The 13,581-nt window shown below is 48.1% G+C and overlaps 1 protein-coding gene across 1 annotated transcript in view; it reads right to left on the minus strand.

Moving 5' to 3' along the window:
• The window catches only part of CACNA1A (calcium voltage-gated channel subunit alpha1 A), a 251,744-nt gene that overhangs the window by 34,601 nt on the left and 203,562 nt on the right, over window positions 1-13,581 (minus strand). Inside the window, 5 exon segments of the mRNA XM_020995037.2 lie at window positions 2,522-2,649; window positions 3,129-3,279; window positions 3,673-3,788; window positions 5,791-5,856; window positions 6,394-6,510. Coding sequence (XP_020850696.1) covers window positions 2,522-2,649; window positions 3,129-3,279; window positions 3,673-3,788; window positions 5,791-5,856; window positions 6,394-6,510 — 578 coding nt within the window.

The raw sequence follows: 13,581 nt of genomic DNA on the forward strand, positions 1-13,581 counted from the left end.
AAACCAAAACCAAAAAAGGAAAACCAAAAAACCGAGAGAGGAAAAAAAACACAGAGAGAAGAACCACACGAGCCAAAAAAATCAGGAAAAAATAGAGAGAGAGATGCAGAGAACAAGAAAATATATTTTTTAAACAAATTGAAAAGGGGAAAAAATGGAAGAAAAGTAATAAAAAAAAGATTACTTTACTGCTCATTGGCAGAGAGAAAGAGCAAAGTCATGTTCGCTTCTCACTGGTTTATTAGCAGATCGGCAGGGAGGGCCTTGAAACTCTCTACCAGAAACCTGGAAACCTTTTTTTTTTCTTTAAACTTGGACAAAGTCCCATAGCTTAGAAGGGGATATCTTACTGGGAGAGGGAGGGACCTGGGAAAGAGGGCAGGGCACATCAGGAGTTGAGGAGAAAGGGAGTGGAGTCAATGGTGGAGTCGTCAATGCAGTTTTACTCCTCCCCAAATGGAAATCCATATTAATGTGACTTTGGTTTGGGGAGGGGGCAGTTGAGACCCTGGAATGCCCAGCTTCAGCTAACAGCAAGCAGAGATGGTGGAGGGTAACTTGAGATATATGCTCCATGCTTTTTGAGTCTAAGTGACTGCATTATCTTAGGCATTCTGTTTGCTAAGAGGTCACTAATTAAATGCAAGAGATATCAAAAGATGTATATATATATATATATGAAATATATATATTAAGAACCAAAAGCCACATTCATTCCGTTGATGCTAGCAGGTTTTAGTGGAAATCAAACCTTGCAAGCAACCCTATGAGGACATTTCTTGCCTAAGCCGAGAGGGGGAGATATAACACGCAATAAACTGTACATATCCTTATAATGAATCCGACCGCTGTAAGAAGAATACATGGGTGTTAGTGCAAATTCTAAGGGTCAAATACAACATATACATGTATACAGACACACAGGCATCACACAGAGACGTCTTGGGATCACAGCCACAGAGATATTCTGGAAATTCCCAGCGCTGGCTCCAGACATTTGTACCAGAGTAAAAGTACTAGAGTAAAACTGGAGAAATGTCAGCACACACAAGAGAGTGGGGAATGAAGGGCAATGAGAATACAGTCTTTCTCGCCCTTAATTTTTACATTTCTGGTTAAGCAAGCGCACTGATGAACCAACCCAAGGGGACAGTCATCTGCTTGGAGACAAACTCTGTGCCAGAGCCAAAGCTAGTTCTGAGACCCTGGCCCACAGGGGAAAGTAGACAGAGTGGGGCTGTGGAAAGAGCCCTGGGTTCACATCCTGCCTTTGTTACTTGTTAGCTGAGGGACCTTGAGGTGGTCCCCTTCTCTCTCTCTGGGCCTCAGCCTCGTCATCTGTAAAACCTTGAGGGGGTTGGACTAAGTGCTCTCTTAAGTCTCTAGATCAAAGATCTACACACGCACACACACACACACACACACACACACACACACACACACAAGCACACACACGCAAGCACATACCCATCCCCTGAATGAATTGGGAAAGGGTGATGGTGTTACAACAACAAAGCACAGTCGGACTTGAAAGGCAACCCCTTCCTGGGCCTGCAGACAATCTGAATAGCCTCTCTGGGTGAGGACAGCAGAGGCAAGGGGTTAATGGTTATCAGAAAAGCAGTTGGATGCAATTCAACTGAAATGACCTAAAGTTAAAAGAGCAAAAGTTAATCACCAGCAAAAATCTAAGTCCATTGACCCCAATGGTTCCTCTAGGCCTGGCCAGGGTCCTGGGAGGTCCCTGCCTCGGGTTGACTAACTCCTCAGGGGCTGCAGTAACAGAACATCCACCTCTTCCTGTCCCTGTCTAGCTCTCATGGATGAGACGTGAAAAGGTTCCAAAGGGCCAGGCATGGGAAGCTCCCAGTGGGGTCTTTCAAGGACCATCAGCCCTTGAGCTTAAGGTCCAAGGGGGGATGAGTGGGAATCCTTGTATGATGATTGGGTTGGGAATTTGGGGGCTATTATTACAGTACAGTACTTTACCTTGGTTTTGTTAAGTAGAGGAGGGTGGTCTGGACGAGAGGGGATGCTTGTTTTCTGGGGGGCTTGCCATATTAGTAGTATAAGAAAGTGGAGGGGGAAAGTGAAGGGGGTAGGGACATCAGCTTAGGGCCTTCAAGATGTGAAGCCCAACTTCCTGCCAAAGGGCCCTTGACACCAAAGGTCTGACAAGGTCTTTTAGGCTAGAGTTCAGATTTTGTGCAGGGTCAGGATCAATCCAGATCCCAGAACAAGGTGGCACTTCCTCTTCCTCCTATGGGCCCTTCTACCTTCCCTTTAACCAGTCTGACCACACAGGGCCATTTCTTTGTCCCTACACCAGAAAGAATGTTAATAGGGGTATCATGGGGTCGCCAGCCCGGCACCTCTCTCCTCCTAAAGAGGTGTGGCAGAGGTCCTGGAAGAAAGCTTAGGCCTGTAGACCTTCCCTTCTCACAGCTCTTAACCTTGCCAGTGGAGCCCATAAAGGCTGGGAGCTGGGGGTGAGGCCAGAAGAGTTCAGATAACTTCTTACCAAGCTGCAGGATCATATTCAGCCCAGACACGCACATACTCATCCAGGTGGTGGGGGCCCAAGATGGAAGAGTCTCGGGTGAGATACTCAAAATTGTCCATGATGACAGCCACAAAGAGGTTCAGCATCTGCCATGGGCCAGGTTAGAAGAAGCAGCTTTAAGTGAGAGCCCAGAACAAAAAGACCAAAGTGATACCCTTCTCCCCATCTGTCTTAGAAATTCCCATTTCCCTTACCTTCATCTTGAGCTTCTCCTTTATTTGCATCCTCCTACAGATTTCTTGATAATTCCTACCTACCCCTCCTTGCCCCTATCTCCCCCCTGGCAGAGAAAGGTACCCAAGGATCTCTTCCGCAGAAAATGAGTGGACCCAGCTTTCTAAAGCAGCTCCACATCTCTGAAGGCAAACCTATTCCTCTGGTCATTAGCCTATACCACCTTAGAGTGTTGTCAAGCATGGGGCCTTACATATGGTCATTGATTAATCAATGTTTATGGAATGAATGAGGGATATTCCAGCCACAACGCAGCAGTACAATGACCCTCTTCCCACCCACCCCCATCCCCAGAGAAGGGTGAGGGCCAATGGATCCTCCCCAGACTCACCAGGAAGGAACAGAGGAAGATGAAAGACACAAAATAGAAATAGGCAAACTCGTTTCCACACTCGGGCTCCCTGATGCCTGAGTTCTTATCGCAGGGTTTCCCACTGAGACAGGACAGCATGATGTTATGCCATGCCTCACCTGTGGCACTCCTAGGGACAGAAGGGAAGTCAGACCCTGTTGTATTGAGGGAGCACCGAACACCTGCCCAACCCCTTCCTTGAACTTCAGCCCCTTCCCCTGAGTCACAGGCCTTTCAGCCTTCCCCATGGTTAGGGTGGGAAAGGAGGACAGAGGATTCCTGATGTCACTTTTTGTGTCTCCTCCCAAAATACCGATCTAGTATTCACAACCACAACCTGCGTTTGGCAGGCACAGACCAAAGTGCCAGGTCTCAGCTCAGTTAGGGAGCTAAGGAACCAAAGAATGAAGGAACCCTACTTCAGGCCTGTCTTTTTTCCTCCCCTCTAACAAATAGGTCTGTATCAGGTGACCCGTATCTCTCCTCTGTCCCTCCTGCTTCTTCCCTGGAACCTCCATCTCACCTGAAGAGGAGCATCAGTGCCTGGAAGAAGGTGCGGAAGTTGTTATGCTCCGTGATTTGGAAATCATCATCATCATTGTCTTCTTCTTCCACATCGATGCCAATGTTTCCAAACACCTAAGGGAGGCAAAGCATTCTCAGGGAAGAGAACTCGGTCCTGGTCAGTACTCGGGAGCTTAGATTAGAGCCAGCCCTTGCTCTCACTGGGCTTAAAGACTCAGGTGGGGCAGGGAGGGGATAAGACTTCAATAAACACAGGATAAATGCTTCAGGGAGGTGCAACATGAAATGCGATTCTATATCTCTAAAAAGGACAGGAAAGATGAAATGGAAGATAAGTGATAACATGGGAAATGTAGATATCTGGGAGAATGTCCTGTTGTGATAAACCCACTAAGGAAAACAGCCTATCAAGAAATCAACTAGCAGCAGCTGGTGGTACAGTGGATTGAGGGTGGGGCCTAGAATCAGGAAGTTTTGAGTTCAAATTTCACCTCAGACACTGACTAGCTGTGTGAGCCTGACCTCGGGCAAGTCACTTTGCCTGTGTGCCTCAGTTCCTCACCTGTAAAATGGGGATAAATAACACCACTCACCTCCCAAGGTTGTTGTGAGGCTCCAGTAAGATAATATTTGTAAAAATGCCTGTCTATTGTCTGTTGGTGCTATATAAATGCTTATTTCAGAAATCTTTTCAAAAAGAATGATATTCTAATTTTACGCTTCTCTGATGTGGATGTGATTGTAAGTTAACAGATTATGAAGATTAAGCCAAGAAGCTGCTAGAATTAATGGAAAATTGACCTCAAGCAAGACTTCCTCCAATTTCTTCCCCTGGAACTCAGTTTTTATTTGTCTAAATTAACCCTGTGCTGCTTCTGGCAGAGAGCTGAGCCACTGTGCAACCAACATCATGTAGGGGACGAGGCCCTCTCCTATGGATAAGACAAGCATTCCTGCCACAGCCTTGCGAGGTACAAAGAGGCAGATGACCACTGCGGGGATCAGAGAAGACTTCATGAGGGAGGCAGCATTTGATTTGCGCTTTAAAGGAGGGACAGGAAATTCAGCAAGTAAAGAGTTGGGGGTGGGGAGGGCATTCTAGTCAGAGGGAACAGCCCTTGCAAAGGCATGGAGAGGGTAGATCATAGGGCTGTTCATTGACTAGAGCATACATGATGTGTGTGTGTATGTGAATAAAAATGATATGAGATAAGGTTTGGGTACATCTGACCAAGGGGAAGCCAGCTGCTGCATGAGACTGAAGCTGATGCCTGTGCACTCTATTTTACTAGTCTCCATGACCTTGTAGGTTACTGGCTTATCACTAGGAAGACAACATTTTTTGTTGCTGTTGTTGTTGGGGTTTTCTTGACAAAGATACTGGAGAGGTTTTCAATTTCTTTCCTTCTTTCTTTCTTTCTTTCTTTCTTTCTTTCTTTCTTTCTTTCTTTCTTTCTTTCTTTCTTTCTTTCTTTCATTCTTTCTTTCTTGGCAATGGGGTTGAGCGACTTGCCCAGGGTCACACAGCTAGTAAGTGTTATCTGTCTGAGGCTCCATTCGAACTCAGGTCCTCCTGAATCCAGGGCCGGTGCTCTATCCACTGCACCACCTAGCTGCCTGGTTCGCAATTTCTTTCTCCAGCTCATTTTATAAATGAAGAAACTGAGGCAAATAGGATTAAGTGATTTGCCCAGGGTCACACAACTAGTAAGTGTCTGAGGTCAGATTTGAACTCAGGAAGATGGGTCTTCCTCACTCCAGGCCCAGAGCTATATCCAATGTGCCATCTAGCTACCAGAAAGACAATGTGGTGTAGTGGAAAGGGGACTCGGGCAAACCCCTCTCCCTCTCTAGGTCTCAGATTTCTCATTCATGATGAAGTTGAATTAGATTATTGTGTAGATCCCTTCCAGCCCTGTGATTCCATGACCTTGTGAATCTTTGAACCCATCACCCAATTTCCAAATCTGGCATTTTACTGTCCTTCCTCTGCATAAAGTAAATGGGAAATTCCACTCCCCTAGAAGGGGAGTTTTAAGAGGAGGATAAGAGAGAAAAGGATACCCCACTTCAGGATCAACTGAGGTTCTTGCAGAGAGAATTACTCACAACTCACCTGCATCCCTATGATGGCATAGATGAAGAAAAGCATGGCGATTAGAAGGCAGACATAGGGGAGAGCCTAAAGAGAAGTCAGGTGAAGACTTTTAGTTTTCTTCCCCCCGTAACAACCCACACCTTCCTGACTGAGAACTACATCTTCCCACATCCTCCCTTCTGGACTGATCCTCTAGTCCATCTCTTCTTAAACTGTGGGTCGAGATGCCATGTACCCACAGTTGAAAAAGTGCTGAAGGGTTGCAAGTGGGAACAGTTAAGAAGCCCTGCAGTCTTCTCTAAATGAATGATCTAAATCTGTACTTTGATTAGACCAAATGTCTCTAGGTTTGGACAGTGCAGATTAGGATCTGGTAGAAAGTGAAGAAGCAACAGAGGAGAGCCTAGGTTTGGACTTTGGAAAGGCATCCTTGGCTGAATTAACCCAGTATCACTGTCAGTGCTCCTAATGGGTGCCTTCAGAAAGTAATGCTGGAGCTTTGCTAAAGACCTAGCCTCATAGTTGGTATTTTCCCATCATTACTTCTAACTCTATCACAGGAGTAACTGATACCTGCCAGACCTGGGGGCAACCCCTCCCTTTATCCTCGCAATCCCTTACCTTGAAGGACTGTACGAAGGTCCAGAGGAGGATGCGAATGGTATAACCCTGGCGAAGTAGCTTGATGAGGCGGGCAGCCCGGAAGAGGCGGAGGAAGCTGAGGTTGATAAAGTTGTTCTGGGAAGATGGAGAGAAGGCATGACCATCTGCCCGCACAAATAGGCCCCCAAAGCCACTCAACATCTATGTCAATCTGGACAATGCCAGATCCCAAAACCAAGTAGAGAAAGCAATCTAAACCCCAACCAAAGAGGGAAAGGAAAGAAAGGAAGAACCAACACAATGTCACTGAGGAAAAGCTGGAGAGGAAGGGGAAAAGCAAGAGAGAAAGGAGGTAGGAAAAAAAACCAACTCAAAATGGAAGCTACTTGCTAATACCCTCCCACCTGCCTCAACCCTGCAACCCATAAAAGAAGGAAAGAAAAAGGAAAGAAAAGGAAGAGAAGAAAAGGAAAAGAAACAAAACTATTTGGATCATCCAATCAGGAAAAAAATTATTATGGTTTTGTTTATCCCAACAACCAAATGCACTGAGACACTAGGACACAAGCAGGTAACGTCGCCGAGTCTCGTCACACATGTACGATGCACAGACATCAAAGAGAGGGAAGCCGGCAAGCTCAGGCCTGGTGGGCTTGTGCGTGTTACATGTGCATGTTACGATCCGGGCCAGAAATGCATCAGTCACACGGACTCAACAGGTGCACTGCACGGCACAGCACTCTGCGGCGTGGCGCTGCCCACCCCGCTCTGGCCCGCCCTGACCTCACCCCCAGACGATCAGCCAAGGGCTGAGAGCAGCAGCGCTCGAGCCAATCGGGAGAAGCAGAATAGGATCTTTTCTTACCCCCTTGGCGAGCGGGGATGGGGAGGACAGAAGGGAGCCGGGGCTGTTCGGCTGCAGGGTGAGTCCTCGCTGCCCGGTGAGTCCGTGAAGATGCATTTTTGGCCCTTTTCCCCCCTCTCTGGGATGGCTTCACAGCTTCTGGGATTGGGTGGAGCAGCGTGGGACCAAGCCTGCAGTAAGCGATGGAGCTCCCATGGGTGTTGTGAGCTTGGAAATGTCCCAGGCTGACAGAGGGGGTGGGTGCTGGGAGCAGGGAGTCTGAGCCATTCCTGCCACCAGCACCTCCCCTGTCAGGCCCCTCCCTGCCTTGCAGTCACAGACCTTACTTGAGGGCCCTGCTCCCTAGCTGCCACCACCACCTCTTGCTGCTGCCTCCTCCTCCTCCTCCTTTTCCTCCTCCTCCTCCTCCTCCCCACCCAAGCCAAAACCCAGGCACCAGAGAAACACTTTGATTGGTAAGGACCAGATAGGAACAGGATGGGATCTGGTAGGAGAGCTCTGGTGCACCAGTTCAGTGATGCAAGAGAAGCTGTGTCCTTAGGGAATAAACAATTTCCTGGGCCAAGCTGGGGCCTTGGGGACCCTTGTGGCAGGAGTGGAGATGTATGGGGAAGGATGATTATCCTAGTATTCCCTCATTCCCCACCCAAGGCAGGTACCATAAGCTGCATTTCTTTCCGGTAGTCTATCTGGCTTCACTGCAGCTGGCTAGCCATTGAGGAAGAGAAGGAGGGAAAAGAGATAAGGAAGCAACTGCTTCCTTACTTGGCTGACAAGAGTGAGTTCAGCCCCCAAATTCATATGGGAATGTGTTGTTAGGGGTATGTGGGTGCAAGCAGGTGTAAGGGAGGCAGGCACTATGGGTTTTTGGGGGCATGGGCTGGGGCAAAAGCAAGGACAAAACGTGGGAAGTATGCCTCAGAGATAACTGGAGTAAATAGTCTTTCTGCTCTATTCTTGGAGATGGGCCTGAGGAGGGTGGGATTCAGGGAAGGGGAGGTGGAGAAGAGCCACCAGGGCCGATTGAGGGCAGAAGTAGGTGCCATATGGTGCTAGGCTAGCCTTGGAAATAGAACATGAAAGTCCTGGCCTTCACTGCTTTAGCAATCCACTCAGCTTATGTGGGGGAGGGCCATTTAAAGCCTGTTAAAGGACCCTACTTTTAGTCCCCACTGAACTGGCACAGACCCTGCATCACCCCCAGGGAGCAATCTATTTGTGAGGCTGAGTCTTGGGAACTTCGTAGGCTAGCTCCAAGCAGCGCCCTTAAATCTTCTCCAGCCCTCCATGTGCCTTTCAGAGGTCTTTAGCTCCAAGACACACTCATCAGGGGGACAGCGAAGGAGCATCAGCTTCAACACCCTTGCTCCCTGACAGTGTCTACAAGCAGGACTTAGCCTTTAGGGAGCCATTATGGTGCCTGCTAGATTCCTGCTCCAGGAGCACAACCTGTGCCCCTGAGCTGGTGTGCTGAGACAAAACACATAGCACAAATACCCTTGGTCTCCATTAACACACCAGCACAACCCAAGGGGAACTGGGCATAAAGTCAAGCTGAAGTTGCCTTCAGCTCATGGGACATGTGGGATAACCCCCCCCCCCCAACTCTCTAGTCACTGTACAGCTGGAACCTCAGGACAGTTCCCATAGAATTGGACCAGACCACCCAGTGGACCCTGTCGAGGCACTTCACCTTGTGGCCATTTTTCTCTGCCCCCTCTTCCACTCCCTCAGAGACCCTTCCCCTCCTGTCGATCCCATAAGTGCAAGCCATCCCTTCCATGGGTGGAGCATAACATGTGGACTCCGACAGAGCATGCAGAGCAGTAGAAGCTCCCGCAGTGGGACAGCGACCCCAGGCAGGGGCAGGGGAAAGGGCAGGGGGACAGGGGCAGGGGCAGGTGCAGGGCAAGAAGTTTTCAGTCGGCTGTAGTGATGCTGGAAAAGCCATGGAACAGTCCCAAGGGAGAGATGCATGCAGAAAGTCCACCACCCACCTTAGAACATAGCAAGAGGAAGACACACAGGGGTCTAGAGAGAGGACTAAGGATGGGGCAAGTGAGGCCTGGAAGGGTGAGGGAAGGGCAGAATTTGAACCTCACTCATCCTTTTCCTGGGTAAAGGGATTACAGACTCTCAAATTGCCCCCAAACCTACCCACTTGATTGCTTCTCCTAACTGCCTGGATAGCCCCTGGTTTCTTTTGGACACTCCCTGCCTCTCCTCAACACCTCTCTATCTTCCCTTTGGCTAGACCTATGGGCTGAGGAGGGGCTGGAAAGCTCGGGCACAGGGAATATGAGGAGGTGAGTCTCTTCCTTCTCCTCCTTCTCTGTTCTCTCTGCCATTCCATGCCCTTTCTCTTATCTGGCCACGTGCTTCCTGGTTCTAGTATGGGCATAACCTGCTTCAATATCATGAGAGGCAAGACTCTCATGGTACTTCCTGCCCAACCACAATCAGGAAGCCCCAGGAATCTCACACCCTATGAACGGTCAGAGATTTCAGACCCTGATTCTGCATGTCTGAGAGTTTGGGACAATATCTGCAAGGAAGCTTGGTATAGTGGATAAAATGCTGGATTTGGGATCAAGAAGGCCCGGGTTTGAATCCTGCCTCAATCACTGTCTAGCTATGTGACCCTGGCCAAGTCATTTAACCTCTCTTGGCCTCAGTTTCCTCATTTGCAAAATGGAGATAACAATGTTTTCCTCAGAGGATAAGATGTATTGTGAGGATAAAATGAGATTATATATATATATATATATATATATATATATATATGTATATATATATACATATATGTATATATATATATACATATATATATATATATACATATATATATATATCTCTTTGAAAATATTAAAGCACTATATAAATTCTTATTCTTATCATTTGGGGGCCCACCTAGCCTAGGAGAGTTTTGCTACATCAACTTTGTGCCCTAGCCAGGAAGGGAGGATGGGCACCTGGGTTTCTTTTGCTGCTTCCTTCCCTCTACTTCAGTCTATGGTACTCTATGGGTAGAAGCAGTAATAGCTTCTTTCTGAAGCTTCCAGCTCCACATAGCCCCAGTTCTAGACCTAACAGCCTAAATGTTTCTCTTCCCTAGCAGAGGTAGCCAAACTTGGTGGAAATTTTGGGGGACTAAAAGCCATTGTGGGAAGGCCTTAGAGTGAGTCAGAGTTGTGGCACCAATCCCACTGTAGAGATGCAGGTCCCTCAGATCCCCTCAGGTACCTCTAATGCCCCAGATAAAAGGAAGGGGAGTGGGCTCTATCATTAGGGGAAGGAGCCCTGGCAGAGAGACAAAAAGAACAATGGGGAGTCATTTAAAGAGTTACCTTTTAGGACTAGGGGTGGCACTTAGGAAAAGGGAGGCATATGCAAGCAGCAAAGTGAGACCCCTAGAAGAACAGGAAGCAGGCTGAATATATGGCATGATAATGTGGGGATCCCTAGGATAGTGACAGGCAGCAGAAATGGGGCCTGAGAATATGTGCATTGTGGGTGAGCAAGTGTAAGAGTGTCAGTGTGTTTGTAGAAAAGGGAGTATGTATAGGAGGAGGTAGGGAACCAGGGAAATGTGTGAGGGTGCAGCCTGTAGCTGGTCAGGCATCTAAGTGTATATTCCAAGGGGCTTCCTTTATGGAAGTGGCTGGACAGGGGCTAGACCTGTGCAGGCAGCAGGTGACCTGGGTGTTCCCCTCATCAGTGCCCTGATGTTGCCAGCTCTCATCCAGGGCAGGCTGGGCTGTGGCTCTGCCATCCCATGCCCTTTCCACCCAAAAGCCAACTTTCTTCTTGTCTCTTCTCTGCCTCAAACCAAGTCTTGACACACGGCCAAAGTCCCTAGCTCAGGGGACACACATGGAGAATCAAAGGCCAAGGGAGGCTATATTCTTTGTCAGTGGGAGAAGGTGAGGGATGAAGAGGGGGGGGGAAGTCAGCTATAGCACAATTATTGCAGTATGTGGGTTATGGGTATTAGAATGTGCCCAGGGAACACAGGCTTTGAAGTCAGTCTAAGAGTGAATACCCTGGATATGTGATGGTACTGGATATAGGTGTGTGCAAGGGAGTGTTGATACAGGGCATGCACATCATGGAATGGTTCTGTGGGGTTGGTATAGTAGACACTAGGGTGCTCCTTTTAGTGAGGAGTCCAAAGAGTTAGCAGCTTCTTAGGGGCTTCTGGTAGTCAGGAGACTAATTTGGGGAGGGAGGGGCCACTTTAAAAACAACCAAAAGAATGCAGAATTCAGACCCAACAAAGATCAGAACAAAAGGGGCAAGAAATACACACAGATAGACACACGCACACACACACACACACACACACACACACACACACACACACACACACACACAGAAATAGGCAAAGAGTAAGGTGGTGGGGAGGTAGGAGGGGTGATGCGATTCAGGCTGTCCAAACGCACGGGCCATGCAGTGCCGAGACAAGAGGATGCTTTCTGCTAACGTAAGGCATTTAGGCTTCAGAAAGAAGTAAAACCAACCGGATCCTAGATGTAGATGTTGAAGATGAATGGGGGATTGGGCGGGGGCAGATGGGGAGGTTTATTCAGCATTTAAGGTTGATTCGTTACCAGTGCCAAAACCCAATGGATTTCGGTTCCAAAGAGGGGGTAGGGGCAGTGGGTTTGGGATATAGTCATTGGTGTATGGACACACAGACCAGGTCATGGATGGACACATGAGTTTCATAGTGCATTTTGATTGGATGAGTTTTTCAGACGGCGTTGTGCATTGGCACATACAGTATAAAGAGCGAGCATGAAAAGAGACAAGACAAGAAACACAATCATTATATACTGCACACGAGGCAAACCAAAATCACCCCCGGTCAATGTCAGCATTTCATCCTCATTCATCTGGCCACCCCCACCTAGCTTTGTCACTGGGTGAAAAGGGATACAGTGTGGCTGGCTGAACTGAGGGACTCAAGACACCTAAGGCCCAGGGTCTGCCACCTCCCAGATTCTGACTCCATGTTAGGCTCCGCCCCACTGTTTGACTGGGAGAGAATGATGGGATGAGTTTACCCCATGGAAAGTTGTTTTCACAGCCTCCAACTGGAGGTTAAAAGATTGGATACCTCCAGCCAAACTAGACTCTGAGAGGGCATGGGGCATCAGAAGATATGCCCATTTTTTCTCATTTCAGCAGGTAAGGTCACTTTCCAAAAATGGTTCTTCTTAAGGGTAGTGACAGCACTGTCACTGATAACAATCACACAAATACCAGTGCATTGTTTGGCCTCCCATCCTAGTCAGTGGCCCTGCTCAGGTCTGGCTCAGCTGATGGGGACAGTTTGGTTATCTAGACTTTCAGAAAACAGAGTTCATCCTAGTTGAAACAGTTGAAATGGAACCTCTCCCATCAGCTGCATAAGGAACTGGAAAAATCAGTAAAGTTCTCCTGCCCCTGCCCTACCTCCCAGCCAAGCCCAACGACCTGGGTCTTAAGGCTTAGCCTTACCTGCATGCTCTTCCTTCCCCTTCCCTCCCCCCTCTCTCCCTAAAAGGCCATTAGCTAGTTGGCTTGGGCTGGGACAGCCGTCATATGTATCGAAGGTAGATTTCCAGATGGGCCTTACAGGGAAACCTTAGGCCACCTGGAAAACTTCAGGGTCGAGGAGCTGATTCAGGAGGAAACTGCTTATAGCTCTCAGAAAACATATGCCCCATTCTGCAGTTGTAGAAGGGAGGCACACAATGTATATGAAAATAGTAGCTATAGATTTCCAACTTGAGAGCTCTTTTGGGTAAGGAAAGACCCTTCAGAGACAGGAAGCAGTGGAGATCTGTGGGGCAGGCGGAAAATCTTTAGATTGCATTTCCTCTGGTGTGGGTCCTAAACAGGAGAGCAAGGGGCTGAATAAGGGTCCCTGAGAAGGAATCTACAGCTGAGGGTTATGGGAAAAGCAGGGCTGAGGAGGCTACTCTTTATCCTGTCCCTTGGAAAGGAAACAGAATTGACAGCACCTTTAAACTAGGAAACAAAGTAGGAACAGCAGGAACAGACTTAGCTAATTTTAGGGGAATGATCCTTTCTGTAAGTGGTCCTATGTCCTACTGACCTCTGAAAATAAGGAAACAAGGCGTGTTTGAAGCAGCCTTCCCCTCCCACCCCTATTCCTCCCAGTTCTTTCCTAGACCCATGGAACAATCAGCATCACAGAATGATGGGGTAGGGGTGGAAAATGTTCACTTTTGCTGCTCACACTTGGTGGAAGTTGTGGGGGACCAAAGGCCATTATGGGAAGGCTCTTAAAAGTTGCCTTCTCAGCTGTTCTCAGGAGCATCTGGATATTTTTT

The sequence above is a fragment of the Phascolarctos cinereus genome, unplaced genomic scaffold (genome assembly GCF_003287225.1).
Source record: "Phascolarctos cinereus isolate Bilbo 61053 unplaced genomic scaffold, phaCin_HiC Scaffold_4;HRSCAF=312, whole genome shotgun sequence".
Lineage (NCBI taxonomy): Eukaryota > Metazoa > Chordata > Mammalia > Diprotodontia > Phascolarctidae > Phascolarctos > Phascolarctos cinereus.